At 34.5% G+C, this 25838-nt stretch overlaps 1 protein-coding gene across 3 annotated transcripts in view; it reads right to left on the minus strand.

The window, feature by feature from the left end:
* CNTN5 (contactin 5) overlaps positions 1-25838 on the minus strand; it is a 1139291-nt gene that overhangs the window by 301291 nt on the left and 812162 nt on the right. For all 3 annotated transcript variants that reach the window (XM_069469032.1, XM_069469031.1, XM_069469033.1), the window contains one exon: positions 22421-22624. In XM_069469032.1, coding sequence (XP_069325133.1) covers positions 22421-22624 — 204 coding nt within the window. The remainder of the gene's footprint in view (positions 1-22420; positions 22625-25838) is intronic.

The raw sequence follows: 25838 nt of genomic DNA on the forward strand, positions 1-25838 counted from the left end.
CAAACATTTATGCCTACCACAATATTTATTTTTTATTAAAAAATAGAAAGGAAATTACTGGAGAAATATGGTGGACTTTACTCAATCCATTAGAGAAATTAATCATAAGTTGCCGTATCTACAGTCCTTTCTACAAAAAACTGAAAGGGTACAGTGAGATACAAATACCATAAAGATGACTCAAGGCACATCTCAGTTATGAGGGAGCTGTTTTTACACACATACACCATCTGGAGGGTAGGAAGGATATACAAAGTGGAAAATAAGATTGAGACAACTGGAGAGCAGAAATACTAGATATAATAGCTAAGTCATAATTATTGATGAAATCAGGAGACTAGTCATGACCTCTTGTTGCTGAAATTGTTAGAATTATTTGGACTAGAACTATGTGGACTCAGGTACCTTCCAGTCTCAGTCTACATAAAGTCATACCATATTACAGACTCTGATCTTGGACTTCCCTAATATTTCCTTTCTGTTATCACGTCATGTCTTTCCTGAAACTAAAAGTCCCTTACTTAGGTTCACTTGAGTAAGATTCTGTTTCTTGTAACTACCGAGAACATTCACCCACATTGCTTTTTATTTAGAATTGTTTATCATTCTTCAGAAGGATTATTCCCTCCAGAAAAGTTTCTTACCCATATCTGTCTACCAATCCACACAGTAATCACCCAGGAGTCAAGGGACTTAAAATATTCTGGTGGAATTAGTTCTGCCAGCTCAGTTGATTGACTGTCTGGCTGCATAACGCTGGGAGAAAACGTGACAAATGAGTTGTTTTAAACTATTGTTAAAAGTTTATTTTTACACTTGAATCTGCACAGATTGTCTTCTTATTGCAGTCTTGTTATTGAGAATGCCAGCATTCCTGCTGTTCCCACTCACATTTGAGATACAAAACATACCAGCCCCCGAATTGCTCTGCAAAAAAATTCACCACATATTTTATTGCACAAACTCTTACTGATTTCAAAGCCTCTATGTATGATATGGTTCAAAGGGGAGCGTTTCTAGAGGGGAATGCCGATTATCATAGCCTCATCACAGGGCTCTATGTGCATTAAAGACTAGATGCAAAGAGGGAATAAACACTGACTGAACACCTGCTATAACCCCTTCGCTTTGTAAAGTAAGTAAATTGTCATCTAAGTCTCACAAAACATAGTAAGGTATATGTGATTATCCATATTTTCAGCAAGAGAAAACTGAGTATTGCATTGGTTAAGTAACTCCCTCAACATCACTGAGTTGTTAAGTGAGAGTCAGGAGAGTCAAACCTAGGGCTATATTAACACTGAAGCCACTTTTCCTCAGTGTTCTATGTTGCTCCTCAGGAAAAGTTTCTGTTATTTGCAAAGTAGAATTTATTATAGTCAGTCCCAATTTTTTAGAAAATTAAATTCTACTTTAAATATTAATTTCTCAGTAAAGTCTTTCTTGCCCCTCTACCCATCCCCTCCCCAACTAGGTTAATCTCTATCTCTCTGTCTGTCTGTCTCTCTGTATATGTATGTATGTGTACTCTGTATTTCCTTTCTTTTCTTTTTTGGTAAAACTAATAACAATCATAATTAATTGCTCAATCTCATCATATTTCTATTCTTTTGTTCAATACCTATTTTATTTTCTAATGTATAAATTCAACCAGAACAGGAACCACATCATTTTTTTACATTTGCATCCTCAAATAGTTCTTGGTACAAAGTCAATGCTCAAGAATATTTGAAGACTAAATCAATGCATTAATTTGTTATTAATTATGTGTATGTATGAAGATATATGATAGGTGACATAGAAGATGAGAATATTTTATTTTTATATATTTCAATGCTTATGTTCTTTTTTGTTTTGAGGAAAATTTAAGGTAACTTTTACTGTGGAATCATAAAAGTCTAAACTTTGTTTTAAATTATTGAGATATTGTTATATGATAATGGAACATATTTTGTGAATGAATAAGCTGATAAAATTTCCCCATTTCTCTATAATCAGCCAATTATCAAGTTCTGTTAATTTGGTTCCTATTACATCTTTCTCATCCATTCCTTTACTTTCATTCTGATAGTCATTACTTTAATGTACATTCCCTTTCATCCAGCCTATTTGTTTTGGCAAGATGAAGACCCTTGCTGACCTTTGCAAGAATGTTGGTTATTAAATCGTCACAGGATTAGGTATAAGAAAAAGTAGGAGAGAAATTTGAGATAGAGTTTGGACAATATCTTGGAAGAAGTCTTGCTATCAAGGCAACAAGAGAAAATTGAATGGGAACTGGAGGGGACTATGGAATCAAGAAAGGATTACTCTTAGGATGATAAATATTCTGTTATGTTTACTGATGAGAATGATTCAGTACAATACTGTTTGTAAGAGAGAGATGGAATAATTGCAGATGCCAACTCCTTGAACTAGGTAAGAGGGGATGAGATCCAGGGGATGAGAACTGTCAAGAACAATTCATTATTTGCAAAAGGAGGTAAGGTAGCATAAGACAGATAAAGATACAGGTAAGATGTTATATTTGTAACTGGAAAGATTAATAATAATAGAAATTTAAGGTAATTCCTGTGATCAAAGTTATGTATTTTTTTCTATCTACAATCAGCTGCATAGATAAACCATGAAATGAATAGGACAAAGGCTGGATTTGGGATTAGAGACTTGCCAAAGTGAGTATAATATGAAAAAGAGATTAAGCGAATGGAAAGTTGAGAGCATGTAGAGGAGAATGTTTAATAATAAATGACTATGTAATCTAAGTTAGAAAGAGATGACACTTGAAAACATGAGGGTGTGATGAATAGTGAAATAATAGATTGATCAAAGGAATGGGGAATCTGAAGAATTGTTCAAGTGGAAAATAGTAAACAAAATTATTTGGGCAAAAGGAGGCTGTAAGCAGAGTGGTTTACTTGAAATTGAGATTTTGATGGAGGTAGAATGATTGGTAATGCAGATTCAGGAATGGGTGGCTAAGCTGGGCTGGAGTACAAGTTCATGGAAAGCCAGGAGGTCAAACAACTGAGAGGACAAGGTATTGGATGAATAATTGATGTAAATATGGGTGTCACCAAGATATTTATAGAATAATGTATTTAGTAAATGAGGAAGACTGAACCAGGAACACAAGGGATTATTATAAGAAGGATGACTGCAACTGCTAAAAAGCATGACAATGACTCCTCTCTCTATTCATTAACATCTGAATTTCTTAGTCTTCCACTCAAAGACTTCAATATACTAGTCCTAAGTTATCTTTCCAACTTTATCTCTCACTCTTCCCCTTCATGCATCCAATATTTCATGTACCAGAAATGCTTACTATTTTCTAAATATGTTTTCTTCTAAAACAATTATGAGCCTTTATACATGCTATTGGTTTTTGTCTAAAAATATCTTAATATGATCCCCTGCACACTAAAATTCAATTTATCAATAAGTTTTACTTGAAATTATGTCTCATAAAAAGAAGAAAATACAAAAATAATGCCTCCATTAAAAACCAAAAACCAAACCACAAAAACCTGAAACTTCTTTAGCAAGAAATTTTGTCCTCTACTGCTGGATCACTGTGGTGATTTATTTCTATGATACCAAACATCTCCTTCCTTGTATTATAGTTATTTATATATAGCTATTCAAATTATCTTACTGGTCAAACCATCATGATCAAATCTGAACTCTCCTGTCTAGGCCTAACCTACTCCTAATTCTCTTTTAGTCTTTCTTTGTTTCTGATGTTCTCATAACGTATTCTTTGAACCCTTAGGCCATTATAAGGAAACTTATCATTTCATACATTTGTATTCCTAACTCTTCACCCTACCTGCTCATCAAAATGAAACATGGCTTTTCCCATATCACATTCATTTGACCTTTATTAGTCAATAGAATAGAATTGTGGCATATCGTCAATCCATTCCTTTCTCCAAAAGTCCTTTCAAGACTCCAAATCAAAACTTCAATCTGTTAGTCTCTTCTTCTTGCTACTACCCAAACAATACAAATAACATAATTTTTATGCCAATTTGTTGCTTAAAGGTCTCTGTTTACTCAATAATGTTTTTGTTTTGTTTTGTTCAGTTTTTTAATTTCAGCATCTTATGGGGGTACAAATGTTTAGGTTACGTATATTGCCTTTGTTCCACCTGAGTCAGAACTTCAAGTGTGTCCATCCCTCAGATGGTGGGCACAGCACCCATTAGGTGTGTATATACCTATTCCCTCCTCCTCCTCCCAGCTGCCTGACCCCCGATGAGTATTACTCCTAAATGTCCACATAAGTGTTGATCAGTTAATATTAATTTGATGATGAGTACATGTAGTGCTTGTTTTTCCATTCTTGGGATACTTCACTTAGTAGAATGGGCTTGAGCTCTTGCCAGGATAATACAAGAGGTGCTAGATCACCATTGTTTTTTGTGGCTGAGTGGAACTCCATGGTATACATATATAACATTTTATTAACACACATATGTACTGATGGGCACTTGGGTTGTTTCCTCATATTTGCATGTAATTATAATTCAAACCTTCACTACCTTTGCCTTGATTGTTAGTGTACTTGGCCCCCTAGACCTGCTGTATTTTTCCTCCATTCTGTACTTTCACTCCAGACTAATCTTCCTAAAATACCATTTTCAGCATTTCCCTTTCTTAAAAACTCAGTGACTTCCCATTGCCATATTGAAATTGCTTGATGAAATTCAAGCTCTTTATTTTGACATATAAAGCCCTAAAAATCTGCTCCAAAGCTAATTTTCCTGCCTGAGTTTCCACTTGACCATCATAAGCCCCCTACTCTTGTCAAACTACCTCCTAAATGGCACTTAAGTATTCATTTGTTGTATTGAAATTTTTAACATATATATCTACTCACATACTATCCATTAAAAAGGTTAGACCAAATTCCTGTTCTTCAAGAATACCTTCTATAACCATTGCAGTTACATGTAATTACAATGATGGATTCATCCTATAAACTCCTACAGAATGTACTATTTATACTTTTCATCTCCATTTAGTCATGTTTTCTTTAATGTTTTATGATTGCATATATTATATATCTATTGAGATAGATAATTTATTGGCAACCAGAGCCACATCTTATACTTAGTTTTGGCTTATATAGGTTCTAACCATGGTAAGTTCTGTGCATGCAGTCCAATTCTGCTATAAACCAAATGATAAGAGCTAGTTTTTGAGCAACAGTTATACTTACAGAATGGAATGATAAACAATACTAAAATACATTAAAGAATTTATCATTACTCAGGACTAAGAACACAACATAATGCTTGTAGGATTTTTACCAAATCCTCATAGGGACTTTCAGATTTCAGTATCATTTGGGGAGTGTGATAGTTAATTTTAGGAGTCAACTTGTCTGAATTAAGCAATACTTAGAAAGCTGGTAAAGTAAAATTTTGGAGTGTGTTTGTGGGATATTTCCAGAGAAGCAAGTGGAAAATATCCACCCTCAATGTGGGCAAGCACCATCCAGTTGGTCTGTGGTCCAGAGAGAACAAAAACAGATGGAATGTGTGTGTCTATCTATCTCCTGGCACTGAGATACCTCTTTCTCTACTGTCCTAGAGCAGTTTCCTGGTCCTTTGTACTCTAGAACTTACACCAACATCCCCCCACCCCCCAACCCTGCTCTCCTGGATTCTCAGGCCTTCAGCCTCTGACTGAGAGTTACACCCTCAGCTTCCCTGTTTCTGAGGCCTTCGGATTTGGAATGAGCCACACTACTAGCATGCTAGTATCTCCAGCTTGCAGAAGGTCTGTCGTGGGACTGTAATTCAACTAATATACACTAAAGTGAAAATTACTGATCTTGATTTTTTTCTGTGGAATCTTATTTTAATACCATAATGCTTATTCACTTAAATGATTATATAATTGGTGGAATTTTAGCCAGCCTGAGTGGTGTATTATGTCATGAGGAGGGAGAGGTTTTAGACAATGGGTCTTGCTACATTTGGCCAAACTGCCTGAGAGTCCATTTCTGAGGTTAGAGACTCTAAATTGTTCCTACGATTTTTTTTTTCCTATTTGTTTTCTTCCTTTGTGTCTGAATTTCAAAATCTCTAAAAGGTTCTTGAGGATATGTCTTTTATTTAAACAAAGGCAAAATCAAAAAGGCCTGTGGCAGTGGCTGACTTTGGTAAGTCAGCTATTTATACATATGAATCATTTACAAGTTGCCCATCTGTAAGATTTGTACTATATGCACTTGATCATCATGATGTTAGGATGACAAGAAAATATTTCTTTATTTTGGCTTTCATTTATTTATTAAACCAGTGAGTGATGGAAATATTCTTTAAGATTCTGGGTTCAGCACATTTTTTGTTTTCTTTTTCTTTCATAACTAAAATGTTTAACAGTCTGTCTGACATTTTAAAAGAAAACCTACATTTAAAGAAAAAAGCATGCAGTAATATTAAGTAGACCTTACTAATTATTAAGAAAATTAGACTGAATTCTCTCGACAGATATTTTGACAGATAATTAACACACTATGTATCAGGCAACCTTACATTCTCTATAGATGAATCTTTCATTCCCAAAGATCAGGATAACCCCAATTTTACTTATGTGGGTTACTCCTTACGCTCTGTATAATTTCATAAACTTGATAGGTTCTCTCTTTTTTGGTGAATTTAGAAGAATACCCTTCACAATATTTATTCCAATGAAACTGGGAAGAAGCAAATATTGATTGCTTTCGTAAAGATCATCTCTAACCATGTCCTTTGAACTTGATTTCAGGTAATACTGATGAAATTAATGCAAGAGCCCCAATGTGGCACTGACATTATAAGGGAGGCAGGATGATACAATCACTGTGAGTTACAGCTCTAATTCCACACCTCTCACCAACTATGACCTTGGGTGAGTCCCTTAACTGTTAGTAACTGAGCAGTAAAGCATAAAGGTTAAGAGCACTTTTTGTACTTATATACTCTTAAAGTCTGACAAGCATAGGTAAGAGGACCTGCTACCTGTCTAAATCACAAATTCTTTAACTATAAAAGAAAGATAGGATCAACATACTGTTTTGCTATGATGACTAAATGAAAGAATGTATAAAATACTTTCAGCACAGTGGCTGGTGCATAGGAAGAACGTTAATCATTATCGAGACTTCCACTTACGCAGCTGCTATCGCTCCTCCACAGCACTGAAAGACAAGGGTTATAAAATAGTAAGATAGTAAGATGAATCATTGAGATCTATCATTGAGTTTTAATATATTTTGAATAATGTCAAGATTATATTTCTATAAGTGAATTACTTCCCAGTATGTCCACTTTGAAGAACACAACACTCATTTGAATATATGAGGTTCGGTACATTTATTAAAAAATGTTATTTTATGATAAATTTGCAAAATATCTCATTGGGATCAACTATGAAAGAAGCACTTCTAAATACTACAAATTACTTTCTAGAAGAAGTAGTTTTAGAACTTTCAATATCCTGGATGTGATTTTTAACACTGGATAATAAAAGTAATCACAAAATAACAAATTCAATATCCTTGCAGGATAATGAAAACTTTAAAATATCCACCATAAGTTATTCAATTTTAGACAAATTAACTGAGACATAATGTGAGAATTAGTTCAGAGGGGAAAATGGAAGGAAATAATTTAAAATGATTCATGGAGAGCCTTAAGGTTATTTTTAAATACCTTACTGGATGTTCTGAGAAAATTCAGGTAGATCTTATTAAGAAGAGTAGTGCAAGGTAAGATAAGGAAAACTGACAACCATGGGAAAATGGGCATCTTAATAATAGAAAGATTGTCTAAATAAAGTGAAAAGAACAACTATTACCTATGGCACCTCACTTATGAGGATACCCCTCCAAAAAAAGTATGTTGACCCTAATTTAAATAATTAAGGTATTAATAATTACCTTAAAAGTGCTCCAAAACTAGAAATTAAGTGCATTTTAAAATATTTCATAAAGCAACTGACCAATTGCAAAAATACTGTGACCACTTGATAATCACTATAAAGTCATAGTTACTCACCGAAATAAAATAAAATGTTAGAAGTCCCCTAACCTGACTGAACATACAAATTCCCAGTGATGCTTGTCAAAAATACCTCTGTTCTCCACTTCAGACTGACTAAATCCAAATATCGAAGGGAAAGACCCAGAAATCTGTGTTTTTAGCTAGATTCATTCTCCACCATATGATTCTGTTACAGCCTTTCATCCACCTTTTGTTTGGAAACCCTATCTGTTATATTATAAATAAGAGACTTAAAAATATGAAGAGATATATAACATTAAAAAAAAACACATGGCAAGTAATGATTAGTTGAATGGTTCTCAAATGTACTGAATATATGAAATATCTGGAAATACCGTGGCAAATAAAGATTCCTGAGATTTATAGGGTGAAGACAACTTGTGTGCAGATCTCAATCAGGTTCTTTCTTCCAATCCTCTCTCTGAAGGAATATCACAAACAAGATGGCCCCGTCAGGTGGGTCCAGATGATGCATTTGAAGGCTCAGGTTCTCCTGAGACCTCCCAGGGAAAAGTAGGTCTAGGACTTTATTCTTTTTGAAAATTTCCTAAAGGACTCTGCCTTTGGAGGCCTCTTAAAGACACTGCATAGTCTATTAGCTGAGGGTGGTCCTGGGAGGGCCTGATGACTCCCTGGACTTGGGTGAGAAAGTGCTCTTGCACCTTGGACAGAAAGATCATTTGGATTTAATTATTCCTAGTATTTATTTCAGTTGGGAGAGGGCTGCTGCTGCCCCCTGGGGAAGGAAAGCAGAGACACTTCCTGTATCTCCGCAAAGAAGTGCTTTTTACAGATTTATTTGCCTTACAATGTTCTGGAGTGAAAAATGCTGATTTCTAAGCCTGCCCCAGAAGCTTTGGGCAGACCTTGAGTATAGCCCAATATTTCTATTTTTCATAAGCATCATACATTATTCTGATGCAAGTATTTGGGGATCATACTATTGAATTCTGGCCTACTAAATGTAATTTATGTAGACTTTCACACTCTTTTGAAAAGTTTTATTATAAAATGTTATTTTAAATCAAATGGTGCATTGAAGTTATGTTAAAGAATAATATTTTGTCATGGCTCGTGAAATACCTTAGGTATGGAAAGCTACATGTTGGCAACAGAATAGTTCTCAGGGATTGAGTTGGTACTGGAATTTGTCTATTATTTTGTAAAGCATCTTAATATGAGAAAGGTTTAATAAAATTTCTAAATTTTCAGGTGTTACTGAGCTCTACTGGGTAGTGAATGAAACATCAAACTGGCAAATGTGATTTACATGAAGATATCATATGTCTGTGTGGGTGGTATTATGAAAGTGGCAGATGAATTTCAATATGGACAAACATAAGGAATTGTTCTTAGAATAAAATCTAAACTATGCATATTATATGGTAGTTTTTCTTTAATGTTTATTGTAGCTAACTAAGTATTTCATCGTAGATAAATCATTCAAATACTTGCAGGCAGAGCTAGGAGTTAAGAGGGAATGTCAAGAAGAGAGGAAAGGAACAAAAGGAATAGAGTCAGAAAATTCTGGAGCAAGTTTCGAATGAAGGAAGATTGAAGGCAAGTGATGAAATATAAAGCTCCTCTCAGTGTTATTGCCCATCCAGTCCCTTCACCTTTGTTAACATCTCAATTTTAGACAAAGGAGTTTAAATTTACACAGTAAACAGCAGCAGCAACAACAAAAACTCTAGTAGTATCAATAGTCTAGAAAAGTAGTTCTTAACTGAAATGACCCCCCCACACACCAGTAAAATCTGTGGGAATTATATGATAAATACTGCGTTAATAGCTAATCTTTACTGAAGCTTATTATGTAACAAACACTCTTCTAAATGCTTTACATGTATCCATGCATTTAATCATCACAATGACTCTATGAGACAAGTACCTCTGTTATCCCTATGTGCAAATGAATAGATTGAGTCAAAGATAGGTTAAGTTTCTTGTTCAAGATCAAGCAGATGATAAATAAATCAAATCCAAGTTTGTAAACAATGTACTTTAAACCAAATTAGCCAAACTAGAGTCTAGTTTAAATTTCTGTAATGATGCCGCTGTTATGAACTTGCTGTCTGTAAGCTTTCTCGATTGGTGGTAAAGAAAATGGTGTTACAATTAGTTCCACGGTATTATACCTGTGTATTATATCTGTATTATACCTATATAATATCTTTATTACAGCCTAGAATATGGCAATACTTTTGAAAATGTGTTTTGGGTAGGAATAATACTCACCTTAAGTGAACCGTGGAAAAAAGAAGTTCAAAACCACTGAGCTGGGTAAGAAGTAAAAGAGCATCGTAATTAGAAGTAGAAAGAAGGGGATGGATGAGAATGACACGGCAGATGTACAATTCACAGGACTTGCAGAACCTATGGCAAGCATTTATTAAAGTAAAATATTCAAAAGTATACATAGGTGCTCAGGAGTAGAGAACTGAAAGAAGATCTACATTTAAGAAGACAAGCCTCCTTAAATTCTTTCTGGATCAAAGTGGAGTGTAAATAAACCACACAATGGATAGACATACAGATGGACAGGTAAATGGAATGCCTGATTTAGTGGGTAGATTGAGAAGAGACAGTGAAAAGTATAAACGAAACTGTTTGAGAGAACATACTGCCAGGCAAGTCAAGAAAAGAAAATATTTTCAGGTTTAAACATGGACTGCAAAGAGGTCAAGAATGATGAAGGCTAAGAAAATGCTGATACATTTCATGAACAGAAACTTTACTAACTTTTTTGTTGTTTTGTTTAGTTTTATTTATTTATTTTCTTTTTTTAAATTTCAGAATATTATGCCAGATTTGAGATTGTTAAATGGGAAGAGGAAGCATAGCAGTAGAGGCAGTGAGTATAGAGTTGTGTCTCAAGAAATCTGAAGATAGAAAAAGAAATCAGATTAACATAACTGCATATACATTTGCCGGTATTGTAAAAATCATCTCAGAGTTCACGTTCCTTCTTTATATTAAGAATGATGTATTCATTGTTACAATACCAGTTATCGAAAGTTTATGTCCCTTAGAAATTTACTTTCTGAATTATGACAGGTTTTCATGTGGAAGGAAAACCAAGAAAAAGACTAAGTTAGGTACACATTTAGCAAATTTATCTTATTATTTGTGAGCACTATTAAGTAATTCTTCAAAGTTTTTAAGACAAATTAAAGATTTAATAAAATGATGTACATTGTTTTTCTTGATAAAAATTTTTATCTCCATAGATAGATGTTCAAATTGTTTTTATAAATCTGCTTAAACAGAAATTGAATCGCATGGAATGACTGATTGTCAAGGACATCTGAGCAAATGAAGTATTCATTTTATTTAAAAATCATCCAGTGATTTCTTGATATTTTTATTTAATATTTTCTCAGATCAAGATTATAAGCTTTCCAGAAAGACACAAGCAAAATAAATAAAAGATTAATAAAAGCCAAATAAGTTCTATACTCCTGCAGAGTTTGACATAAAGCCTTAATACTATTCAGCTTCCTTAGAATAGATAAATGTACCCAAAGAGGAGTGTTCTTGTCACAAATGTTTCAAATCTCGTAGGAACTATCCATAAATTGAAAATTCTGAACAAAGATTAGAAGAAAAAGTCGCCTGTGTTTAGGGTAAGGCATTTGATACCCAAGGAGCAGCACTAAGAGGAGAACACAAAAGTTAAGAATACCCACGGTTTTTCCAATTGCCATATTCCTTTGTAATAAACAGACTAATCGGGAAATAAGAATGACTTTGTTGTATTCCATTGTTCAATGTCAAACCAAATCAGAGTGATCAGAAAGGGCAGCACGAATTCCATTCTGTGTTTTGTCTGGGGCAAAGCAGACAGACAGGATTCACTGAGTGGAAATCAGTGACCACTCTTGAGGCTTTACATGGGAATCTCATTTCCTTGCCTTTTCTGGCTTCTAAAGCTTCATCCTTTGCATTTTGTCACCCAAGGCCCTTTTCTCCACCTTCAAAGTGCACTGCTCCAATCTTCGCTTCCATCATCAGTCATCACATTGCCTTCTTCTCATCTATCATCAAATCTCTTTCTGCCTCCTTCGTAAGGACACACATTTAGGGCTGACCCAGATAATCGACATCTTGAGGGCCATTATTCAGCCTACCACAGACGTCAAGGTCATGCCATTTTTACATTTTTCTATTGCTCTTAGGACCTGCATTATTCAGGAGTACATTAATGGGGTTGATTCATGGATTATACAATTAAGCAATTTTGTGCATAATTTCCTTGTCGGCACAATTCTCACCTTAAAAATAAACATGTTATCTATACATATATTCTCAGCTGATTACTTTGCTTGTAGTTCATTAATTAAAAATATAAACTGCAGTCTTCCCACCACAGAATAGTAGATTATCTGCACCTGTAGTCTTTCTACTTTTTTCTCCACTGTGACAACTGATGAATTCTTTAACAAAAGCTAATCTTTTTACATGCATTCTATTCCCACTCACTTTCTCAAGTTACTAATTGAATTATTCTTCTTTCTACTGCACTAATTCTAGAGATGGGAGAGGGCCCAGGGTCTCTTCTTTTCTCTCTCTTTTCTTTTCTTTTTTTAAATTAGCCTTTCTGTAACATTATGGAACCACTGTAGCCACAGAGAAGGAGGCCGGGAGAAGGTTGCCTTAGGAAGTAGGGTTAGGGTGCTCTTGTAGAGGAAGATCCCATCTGGACGGGAAGAGGAGTGAGAAGCCTGGTCCTATACATAGTATATTTGGGGAAGATATTTTACAACTTTGCTGTGTCTTCTAGGAAATTGAACCTATTACCAGAACACAGTGTTCCCCTTTATCCACAGAAATGCATTTTATATTTTGTAAGATATTAATGTAACTACCCCAACCTTTTTTTTTTTTTTTTTTTTTTTTTTTTAGAGATGGGGTCTCACTGTTGCTCAGGCTGGTGTCAAACCCCTGAGCTCAAGCTATCCTCCTGGCTCAGCCTCCCAGGGAGCTAGGATTACAGGCATGAGCCACTGTGCTCAGCCCACCTTTTTTTTAGTTAATATTTGCTTGCATATGTTTTCTATCCTTTTACATTTACACTTATACAGTTTTTAAAAGAGTGCCTCACATGCAGTAATTAAACATACATTTTGATTAAATAAAAATACAATTAAGTAAATAAAAGTCTTCAAAACTGCGCTGGAAACTCAAATGAGAGGAGAAACGAAAGTACAAAATTACCACATAAAACAGAGACAGTGAGACCCTGAAGGGAAGCTACAAGCAACAGCATTTGAGGGGGAGCCAGAAGTTTTTGACGGAGAGATGGCAGCTATTGCTGGATGGAAGCTCAGCAAAAGACAGGTGTGGTTAAGGGGGGCGTTTAATAGATTCTGCTGTGTACTATGTGGAATGCAAGTGCATCATTTGCCACGCTCCAAACCATTAGTAAAAATCTGTATTGCTCATAAATGCTTTTGGAGTTGGATTTGTTTGTTCTATTTTTAGTGCAATGATACATGAGCTAGGCCTCACTGGGACACTGAGTGAGGGCAGGCAGATCCTAGGGTGCCCAGTTACATACAGAATCTGTGTCAGGGTTTAGGGGAATATCCTGCCACGAATAGGACTGGAAACTACACAAGGATAGTTATGCTTGCTTTGTCCTCCGTTACATCCTCAGTACCTGACAAAATACCTGACACATACTAGGTGTGCAATACACAATTGTGAATGCATGAGACTAATTTTCCACAGGGTCAGCTGAGGAAAAAAATCTAATCATGTTTCTCATGCACTTCAATTCTTCCAAAATTTCACAATTGCTTTGATAATAATGTGGTTAATAAAGTATTTCATGGTATGAGCCATTGCTCCTTCATATTGCCTCATTGTTTGTATTTTAGTTATACTGAACCAAAGTGAGAGTTCATCATGAATTTTCTATTCCATACTTGTACTTGATGGATATGCAAATGCCCTCTTTACGTGTTCACCTGATACCAAATTACCTTCAAAACACAACTCAGATATCACCTCCAGGAAGCTTTGCCAGATGTGTCATCTGGGTTAGGTGTTTCTATTAGGGGTTAGTTACCACAGCAACATGCACCTATGTATCTATCATAGCACTATACTGTGATAATATGTCTTTCTCATTAGTCCATGAGCTTCTCAAAAGCCTTACACACACACACACACACACACACACCCACATACACACACAAGGGCTATGAGGAAAGTATCCAGCCATTGTTAATATAATGAGAACATATTACATGGCTGGATACTTTCCAGACAGTCCTTTTGTGTGTGTGTCTCTGTGTGTGTGTGTGACAAAACCTAACACACAATGGAAGCAACATCTTTACTGAATAAATTAATAAATAATTTTATTTTAAAAATACCTCAACTTTAGGGTGTTTGCATTTATGTAAGCATTAGATGGAGTTCCTTTCTTTAAGAAATATACTAGGGCTGTGAAAATTGTCTTCATTGACTATCATTTTTCAGATACCTCTTGTGTACCAGTTCAAATTACCTTGACAAGACTTTTTACTCCTGCAACTGCTACTGCCACCAGATCTGCATGGGTGCAAGCAGTTTTACAAAGTTGCAGCTTGAAGGCAACCTGGAGGAACAGGAGAGGTAACTGCCTGTCAAGTCACCCTCTGAGAATGGGGGAAGAAAGCCTATTGATACATCCTCCAAGGTGACCAGGCTGAGCGCATTTTGTAAGGCTCTGGTCCTGTGGGCTCAAGCTCCAGCTGCCTATAGAACTAGTCATCTCCATAATGCAGCTACCTTTACACTGCTTCACCTTTCAATCCCACCCCATCCCTTACTCTTGCTCTCTGGGGATAAATTTCAAATAAACTACCTACAAGCAAATTTTGTTTCCAGCTTTGCTTTAGGGGAACCCGGGCTAAGACTATACATTCTACAGTAGAGAGGTTTTAAGTAAAATTTTACTAGTACTGGAAAGAAAACAAAATTGCCTATGGATATATCCTTTATTTTTGGAAAGGTCTAATTTTTTTCAGAGAAATGTAAAAACAAAATGTTCTTAAAATGATTGTTATAGTTAACTCTATGTTCACAGCAGATTAAATGTAATTTTTATATTCAAACTCCTGCAGAGGTGTTTGCCAAGTTTGCAGAAACATCCATTATAATGTGAATCTCGGCACCGAGAGTTTTGTAAAACCCAGCAGGAATATGAGCTGACCATGGTGCAATACATATTCTATTTTTATTTTTGGAACAAGTGTTTAATATGTGCCACCTACTTAGAAAAACATTCATGAATATGTTCTTCTTATGAACATACTTTTCAATTATATTTTTTGAAGAGAGGTCAGTTAGTGATATAAAAGTTTTTGAATAATAAATGATTCCTGTCTAAACTATGCCTCTCTTGGAGTAATTTTAAGTTTCTAGTTGTTCTGTACATTATCTTGGTATGCATTCTGAAACCAGACAGTAAGCGCAGTGATTTTTAAACAGGAGCGATTGAGTTAGAATTGCATATAAAGTCCGAGAAATTTGCAATTTGATGTTGAATCCCCTGTTGGTGTGTCTGTAGAACTGGTTCCCTTCTGACGTGTGTTGAGGGGGTGTGGCTGAGTGACATGAGTTGATGGTCAGGTTATGCTTTGATGTGAGGGCAGGTTGCTGACATCTGAATGTCGAAGTAGGAAGGTTTCTCTGTAGAGTGCCACCATTCCCATTAAAATCTTTAGCTTTCCATGAAAAGTTCATTCATATTATTAAGAGAGAAGCCCTTTGGACTTTTTGCATATAGAGATAGGGAGGGAAAAGGAGTCCAGCATTTCACTGAAGCAGTTGTTCAATATCTATAATCTCCCTTTGTTTGGTCCCATTTCTTACATTCGTCCTTAGTGCTAACTGATTTCAGAGCTTCTTCAGGCTCCCATTGGGTGCATGATCTTCAACTGTTTCTTTAGACCCCTTAAACTTTATTCTAGGTTCTAGTTTTCTCTACCTCTTTAATCCTTTAACTCTGCAGTCCCCAAACCCTGGACTGCAGACTGGTACTGGTCTGTGGCCTGTTAGGAACCGGGCCACACAGCAGGTGAATGGTGGGTGAGAAAGTGAAGCTCCGTCTGTATTTACAGCTGCTCCACGTTGTTTGCATCATTGCCTGAGCTCTGTCTCCTGTCAGAGCAGCAGCAACATCAGTTGCAGGAAAACAATCTCAGGGCTCCCACTGATTCTGCATTACGGTGAGTTGTATATTTTATTATATATTACAATGTAATAATAATAGAAGTAAAGTGTACACTAAATATATGCACTGGAATCATCCTGAAATCATTCCCCCTACCCGCTACCCTCCACCTGTGGTCCATGGAAAATATATCTTCCATGAAACTGGTCCCTGGTGCCAAAAAGGTTGGGGACTCCTGCTTTAACTCACATCCTTCCTTATTCTTTCAGAAATACTTTCAAAATATTTCAAAATGTCTCATTTGTTAGTGATGTCTTTTTGTAGGCACTGAGAAGGGGGGCAGGTAACAAAGACACGTGCCCAGTCCACCACCTTGAGCTGATGTCCACATCTTATTGCAACACTGATTTCCCTTGGCTTCCTTCACATTAGACTCTACTGTTTTTCCTATTATCTCTGAGCCTTCTCTACATTATCTTTTGCCAGATTTTCATTATTTACCCTCCTAATATAATTTGTATCATTCAAGGGTTGGTCCTAAGCTCACTTCTCTTATTTCATACTCTCTCCATGTGCTTTCTTAATCACACCAGTGGCTTCATTACCATTTACATTGTGATGACTCAATGTTTATATGTGAACGTTGTTATTCAAACTATTAATTGTTTTCCTACAGTACAATTTTAAGAAACACTATATCCAAATTGTATCACAATCTTATTAATGGTATTAGCATTATTTTTTCTGTTATATTAAATTCAAAGTTTCACTTATTATAAAAATATATCCAATATAGCATACATATTTAGAAAATGCCTTAAAATCTGGAAAAATATTGAATGATAATTATATAGTAATAATTTGTAAGTATCTATTCATTTTCAGCTTATAGAGCTGGTCTAAGGGGAAGTATGGAATATTTGTATCTGATGGAGCAAATGCTAAAATAAAAGAAGATAGAAGAATAGAAGTAGTTTATGAAAGGTGAAGAAAAAAGTAGGGATAAAATTATCCTCATTTCACAACATAAGAAGTTAAGAATTATTTTTAAGAGTTAAGAGAACAGTAGAGATTTAAGTACATTATCAAAGTTCAAAAGGTAAGCAATAGAAAACTATTAAAATATATAAATATGAAGTAGAGGAAGACAGAAGAAGCATATGTATACTTATCATATGAGGGAGTAAGCAGTTATTGTTTAAGCTTGACTAACCAAGAAGCGTGGATATTTTCTAGCATTATGTGAGAACCTCATGAAGGAAAAAAACGAGAAGTTAAAAGGTTGACTCTATACCAAAAGACTCCTAGAATTGATAAATAAATTCAGCAAAGTCTCAGGTTACAAAATCAACATACACTAAACAGTAGCATTCTACATAGTAATAACAGTCAAGTTGAGAGTCAAATCAAGAATGCAATACCATTTACAATAGCTGCAAAGAAAATAAAATACCTAGGAATATACTTAACCGATGAGGTGAAAAATCTCTATAAGGAGAACTACAAAACACTGATGAAACAAATTGTAGATGACAGAAACAAATGGAAAAACATCCCATGCTGGTGGATGGGAAGAATCAACATTGTTAAAATGTTCATACTTCCCAAAGTGATTTACAGATTCAATGAAATTCCCATTAAAATACCAAATTGTTTTTCACAGAACTAGAAAAAAACAATCCTAAATGTCATATGCAACCAAAAACTATCCCAAATAACCAAAGCTATCTTAAGCAAAAAGAAAAAAATCTGGAGGCATCATGTTACCTAATTATGCTACAAGGTACAGTAACCAAAACAGCATAGTCCTGGTATAAACGTAGAGACATAGATCAATGGAACACATTAGAGAACACAGACACAGAACGATGTAGCTACAAGCAACTGATTTTCAACAAAGCAGACAAAATACACTGGGCAAAGGAATCCCTATTTAATAAATGGTGCTGGGAAAATTGGATAGCCACATACAGAAGAATGAAAGAGGATCCCCATATCTTGCCATATACAAAAATTAACTCAAGATGAATTAAAGACCTAAATGTAAGACCTGAAATCATAAAAATTCTGGAAGTAACCATAGGAAAAACTCTTCTAGATATCAGTCTAGGCAAAGAATTTATGACTAAGGATACTAAAGGCAAATACAACAACAAAAATAAATAAATATGAGTTAATTGAATTAAAGTTTCTGCACCACAAAGGAAACAATCAACTGAGTAAATAGACAACCTACAGAATGGGAGAAAATATCTGCAAAGTATATATCCAACAAAGGGCTAATATCCAGAATCTACAAAAAATTAAATCATTGAGGGAAAAACCCAACAATTCCATTAAAAAGTACGCAAAAGACATGAACAGAAGTTTTTTTTTTAAAGATAGAAAAATGACCATGAAATATATGAACAAATTCTTAACATCACTAATCATCAGAGATTCGCAAATTAAAACCACAATGACATGCTACCTTATCCCTATCAGAATGGCTACTATTAAAAAATCAAAAAACAATAGATATTGCCATTAATGCAATGAAAAAGATTGCTTATACACTGTGGATAGGGCTGCAAATTAGTACAACCTCCATGGAAAACAGTATGGAGATTCCTCAAAGAACTAAAAGTAGACCTACCATTCAATCCAGCAATCCCACTATTGGGTATCTACCCAAAGGAAAAGTCATTATATCAAAAAGACACCTGTACCCAAATGTTTATCACAGCACAATTCACAATTTCAAAGGTTGATGGAATCAACCTAAGTACCCATCAACTGATGAGTAAAGAAAATGTTACACACACACACACACACACACACACACCATGGACTACTACTCAGCCATAAAAAGGAATGAAGCAATGTCTTTTATAGCAACTTGGATGGAACTGGAGATCATTACCCTAAGCAAAGTATCTCAGGAATAGAAAACCATATACTACATGTTTTCACTAATAAGTGGGAGCTAAAGGATGGGTACACATAGTCATAAAGTGGTGCAAAGAACATTGGAAACTAAGGGGGAAAGGGTTAGGTATGCAAACTTACCTGGAGGGTACAATGTACACTATTCTGGTGATGAGCAGAATAAAAGCCCTGACTTTAGCATTATACAATTCATACATGTAACATGAACACTTGTGTCCCTAAATTGTAAAATAAAAATTGTTTAAAAAAACAGGTTGGCTCCAGAGAGTGAGATTTAATGGCAGGCAGGGTTGAGTATATTCTATGTTTCTTTGTTTTTCTGTATCACTACATTCGTTCATATGGATGTGTTATTTTGATTAAAAAATAAATATTAATAGACAATGCCAAGGAAACAAAAGCCATAGGTAATTTGCAGAAAAAATAAATGTAAGTTTTCTGACTTCTCTTGTAAAAAGTAAGACTCTCATTGAATGATGTAATCAAAATTTAGCACATGTTTCCCTACCTGCCTTTTTTAAAATTAATTGTTAACCTTAAAGTAACAGTTTTGTTTTACTAATTTATATTGCTTTATTGAGCCTTTCGTATAGTACTTCTCAAATAATGATTTATTGAAAATACAGATGGTTATAAAAAAGTGTCAACAATGTCAACTGCTGCAGTTACTTCAATTAATATAACTTAAAAATATTTATTAGTTTAGTGACATAGCATTGGTTATGTAAGAAACAATGATTGACAGTGTAATGTTCCATAAAGACCAGAGGTAATGATAATCAACAGTCAGGAATGTAGGCATTGCTTCTAACAGGAGGAGGACCTGTATAGTATCACTATTGAAACAGGATAGGAGGAGAAGAGTAGAAATGGAGTTGTAGTTAGATTTTAGTCTTATTAGTAGGAATGTAAACTTGACAACTTATATAGCTTTTGTGAAGTGTAGGTGGTAAGGCAATGAATTTTAAGAAAAGCAGAGAAGTTTCCAGACATTTTGGGGAGAATAGCAGATGAAGCCATCCACAAAAACTTAATGAGATTGAGTGGCAATGCTGAAGGACCATTTGAAGTTGGTGACCATGAACCCACCCATGAAGGTGGGTACAACCTTCCAAGCAGCTTTCAGAGTTTCAAGGCAGTCACAAACTAAGGGTTTGCCAAAGAGCAATAGAAGACAGAGGGACAAGGGAAATTTAAATATCTGTAAAGAATTATTCCTGAAATGTTTTCCCATGGAAGGTAGAAGGGAAAATTAAGTGAGACATCTGGGCCATGAAGCAAAAGTATCAGAGATTATTGCACATGGACACTGAATTTTTCACTTCTTAGTGAAAGTGGTGTCCATTTTGGGATTCTGACATGTACATGTGCTAGTCACCTTTGTGATGGTCAGTCCAATATGTAGGAAGAGGTTTATTGTGTGAAAAGAAGGTGTAAGAGCCTCCTCAACCTCAGGCACAATCTAAATGTAAGATATTATTATCTAGATGAGTAGTGTAAATGGAACTTATTATTAGCCGACAAAAATGTTAACATATTCAGATAAGGATGTTTAAATTCTTAAGGAATCAATGAGCAAAAGCTCACAAATTTTATGGAAATGGCTCATAATCACTTCACTTACAAGCTTTTAATAACATTAAAAATATACATCTTTTTTATTTTCACTCTATAGACAATTATGTAGTCTTGAAGTTGATATAAAATATATACACTCTTTCCATAGTGATAGAATACACAACGAGGACTCTTAAATATCTTTCTCTAGCCTAGCCCCCTGTTATGGGTATCAGGAATATATATCTGAATGCCTGCTGAATATTTCCACATAAATTTCCCATGGACACTTTATCTCATCATTCCCAAAACTGAATTCCTCAGGTTTAACCACTCCTCTGTTCTTTCACCTGTGTTATTTTTTCTAGTTAAGAGAATTATTGTCCATTCAATGAACTATGTGAAAGCTTTGAAATTGTTTTACATCTAGCTTCTCCTACTCCAAAGCCCCATGTTTAATTAATTATCAAATGCTGATAATTCTACTTCTTTAATATTCCAGTCATGTTTCCTGCCCTTCAATGCTACATAACTTCTTTGTTCAGTCTCTTATCACTTCTTGGCTGGTTAGTTTTAACAAGCCCTGAATTGGTTTCCTAGTCGTCATTCTTTTACCCACCTATTTCTCCATGCCATTACCTAAGTGTGTAGCCTTTGGCAGGTTCCTTCATATCTTTAATATTGGATTCCTTATTACCAAAATGGATATTGCACTTGTACTCTCTACCTGATAGAATTATTACCACTATGCATATAGTATATAGTACTCTGTGTGTGTGTGCATATATATATATCTCACATAGTTTATGAAGTCTCGACTTCATAGTTTATATTTATATATATACACAAACACACACAAACTATATAAGCTATGGAGTCTATGAGAAACTAAGTCATAGGCAGCAAAAATCTTGTGATATAGCTCTGGTCATACATTCTAGCAGCATATATTTTAAAAACAAGCACATAAAAAAACAGTGTCAAAATAGTTTTTTTTCTTTTTAATTTCACTGTCAGGATTCTCAAGCTCGTGTCTTAATAATGCCTTCATAGATTTTTTTACTGCATGACAGAGCAAGCTGCATGTCATATATCAGTAGTACAATAGCGCTTGACTTCTTTAGTGCAATGCTTAACTGTAAATGTCTATAAATACAAATGAGGTGTTTAAATTTGAGGATACTTTAGATACATGGCAATACCTATAATTATAGAATCATCACTTCTGCCTGAATTACACTTAAAAGTTAAAGTTCCAACTGCTCCTATTATTGGAAAAGTAATAATAACAATTATAACCATACCATGAAGTATTAAAACCTGAACATTCAATTTGAAGGCAGCTAAAATAAAAATGTAATGAAAAATGATTCTATAAAATGCTTGCAATTCATATACATATGCTATATAGAGTCACTAAAGAGCAAAGAAAAGAACTGTGGAGTCTTTATTATAGTTCTTTTCAGATACCCCCTCCCTTTCTGGCATTAAAGTACTAATATGGTGAATATTTCTCATCCGTGGATCATCACTTTCCTATGTCAAAAATTGTATTCTAAGGCATGCATAATCTCACACTAAAAATGTAAAGTTTCTAAATATGGCAAATGAATTTTTATTTAAAGTTCAAGTTATCAGAAAAATATTAATATGTCTTTATTTTTCACATTTGGGATGGCTGACCATTTTAATGGGCCAAGCAACTTACCATCATTACGTAGAGTGAGTGGTGTTGGAGGACTAAGTACTCGAGCATTTGTCACCGTGTTTTTCACCAGACAAATGTAGCTGCCGACATCTGAGGTTTGAACTTTAGAAATATAAAGGTTGCCTGTCTCCTGGGAAATGAACCGCCGGCTGTCTTCCGCCACAAAGGAAGGGAACTCATTAAATACCCAGCTATAGATGATCTCTGAAAATACACAAAATTCAGTTGTTGAATGACACAGGTTATTTCACTAACAGACACAGCTCAAACAACAAAGGTTTTACTAAGCATTAGATATATTGCAAGGTCATACATATTTGATCTGGATATCTATATAATTTAGTATTTTATATTCAAAGGACTATTGCTCTTAATGACTATAGGAAGATCTGAAATATTTCTTCAGCATGCTTAGCCTTTAGTCACTCATCTGTTTAATTCCAATGTGTAATGAACATGTATTAGATACTCAGCACTATAACACTGAAAAAAAATGAGAGAGACAATTCCCCATTCCCCAAGATGAATGTAATGGAGTAGATTTACCCAAATCTATGAAACAATGTGGAATAAGGAGACGGAGAAGGTATGTGAGAAGGGCGCTTAAGGAATCATAACAATGAAAACATCCTGAATTAGGAGATGCCTAACTCAGGCATCATTTATTGGTTTATTCAACAAATATTGGTTGAGGATCACTACAGGCCGGATATTGTTCCAAGTGAAAAAAAAAATAAAGCCTATGGTCTCATGGAGCTTTCATTATAGTGAGAATAAACCAAGAATACACAAACAAATAAGCATATGTCAAGTGGTGATAAATATTGTAAAGAATACCAAAGCATCTTAAGAGAGCTGGAAAGTGACAGGTCTGAGAAGGACAAGTGAATTTATACTTTAAAAGCTCTCTCTGACTGGTGGGTAGAAAAGGAACAACATGAGGACAAAGCAGAGACCTGGAGGAGGGGAAGCAGGAGGAAGAAGGAATAATATCCACTAGCCTAAGAGGCTATTTTCAAAATAGTCATGAAAAATACAAATGGTCTGCTCTAGAATGTTAGTGGTAGTGATAATGGTGGGGAAATAGTGAGAAGTGATTGCTAGAAGAGTTGACAAATATTGCTGATGGATCAATTATGAAATGTGAGAAGCAGAGAAAAGTCAAAGATTAAAGTTTTGGGCCCCAGTGACTGAGCTATGACAAGAGTGTGTTTGCCTTTACTGAAATGAGAAGACTACAGGAAGAGTAGGTTTTGGAAAATGTGGGAGGATTGAAATCAGGGTTTTAATTATAACAGAGTAAATACACAGACTATCAGGAATTCAATTAAAGAAACTGAAAAAAAAACTGTACTTTACAATATGGAGGGCTAACCACTCAAATCTCGACAGGCATTAGAAGTACCTGTTACTTTTGCAAGAACAGATTCCAAGACCTTGTTTTCCCAGAGTTGTTTGTTTAGTAAGATAAAGTTATTTGCGTTTTTAAAAAAGCTCAGCATGTGATTCCAATCTGCAGCGAGGCTTGGAAAGCCCTGTTTTATTTCTGACTTTTCTTTTTTCTCTTTCTCTTTTTGACTCTTTCTTTCTCAGATCTACCATGTATTGTCAAAAATAAGTTCATAACTCTGGCCCTGCCCCATTTCAAATGGGGAGCCTGGCATTTGGTCAATCTTTCTGTATACTGAAGCAGAGATTTGAAGATTATTCATCCATATGGCAAGTCAATGTAACTTATTTCAAAACTTTATCTATAAATAAATAAACTTTTAATAGAATTTCTCCCAATCTATTACTACTACTATTTCGTGTTTTGCCTTAATTGAATTTATTACCAACATATTGTGTTCAGTAAAGGTAAATCATGAATTTTTACAAATTTGTGTTTAAGAAAGGTGGTGTCATAGAGTAACTCCTAAGAAGAATCAGAAACATTTTCACAGACTTCATCTTAGGAAGGTGTATCCTATGCAGTCAACTGATAAAAAATTGCAAATTATATTCTTTCTGTCCAAATGTTCCCCTGTACACACACCCTATTTTCTTGACTTAATTTAATTTCTATTTGTGCTTAAGTTCATTGGGACTTCCAGAGGCAGTGTAAAGTCTTGACTCAAACTTTGATATAGTTTAAAGGAAGAAATTATTTAACTAACTTTTTGGAGTTCACTGCTATCATTCATAAACAGGGAATGATATTATCTACTTCATTAGATTTCAAACAAGACATATAGCTAACAGCTTAACATGTAATGTGCATTCCATAAAATATGACAAATAACATTTCTGTTATCATTCCATTGCCCCAAAATTATTAGGTTAGGAGCTTCTTCCATGTGCACCATTTAAATATGAGGAAAACAGTACAGAGGATCTAAAACAATTCTGGAAGAACAATGACTACTTAAATATTATTTGATCTATTTTCCATAGAAAATTTCAATGATGAATTGAATGTTGATTCTAAGCAAGATTTAGCCAATATTCATTATTTTCAAGGCATGTATTATAGTCCTAGCAGAAGCCTGAGAATTTTGAAATGTTATATTACACTAGCTCATAATTACAACATACATGTGCAATATCAAAAACTTTCAAATGTTTTAACAAATGTTTTATAAAGACAACTATTTTTTGGTAGTTTAGTTACCCAGCTGGCAGTCTTTAGTCCACTTGATATTTTATTAAGAATTAAAAAAATATATATATCCACGTGGCTTTACTCAAAGGAAGCCCATGGAGTATATAATTAAACTACTTCAGTTAGTTCCCACACAGTTCAACTAGAGTCTAAATTCAAGGATTTCTCACATTTAATAATACAAAGCTCTCCTAAGTATTATAATGAAAGTTTCATGTATCATAACTCACAAACATTTTAATATTTTTTCTTTTATTTTACGTTAAGTTTTACTAAGATTTTCTGAAGTTTTGGTTTATATTACTTGAAATTTTGAGGAAAAGAAAATAGCTAACAATTAAAAGCTATCATTGATTGAAATATTATTTCTTTTACACTGATAATATTTTATTGAGTCAATGTTTTATAAAACATTTTCAAAATAGGAAAAATGTATTTATACAAAATTGACATTTTCGCAAATTTTACAGGTAAATGGGTATTTGTGGGCTCAGAAATGCTTATTTAGCTCTTCAAATAAATTTTCAGTTTCCACTAGCAAAGCATTTCATAATTCCAAGGAGTATAAAAAGTAGAAATGGCGCACAATAGAAAAGCTGACAACCTGAGTTTGCATTGGATTTTCTGCCAGTGCCAAAAGTAAAAATACTGAACCGAGCTAAATATTTTTTATTTTGATAGCCCAGTTAACTATCTCCTATAAGTTTTTCTACTATTAACATTTCTTTAATATTATTTACAAACTTTATTGTCATAAAAAGTAAGCATATAATTATT

The sequence above is a fragment of the Eulemur rufifrons genome, chromosome 6 (assembly GCF_041146395.1).
Source record: "Eulemur rufifrons isolate Redbay chromosome 6, OSU_ERuf_1, whole genome shotgun sequence".
Taxonomy (NCBI): domain Eukaryota; kingdom Metazoa; phylum Chordata; class Mammalia; order Primates; family Lemuridae; genus Eulemur; species Eulemur rufifrons.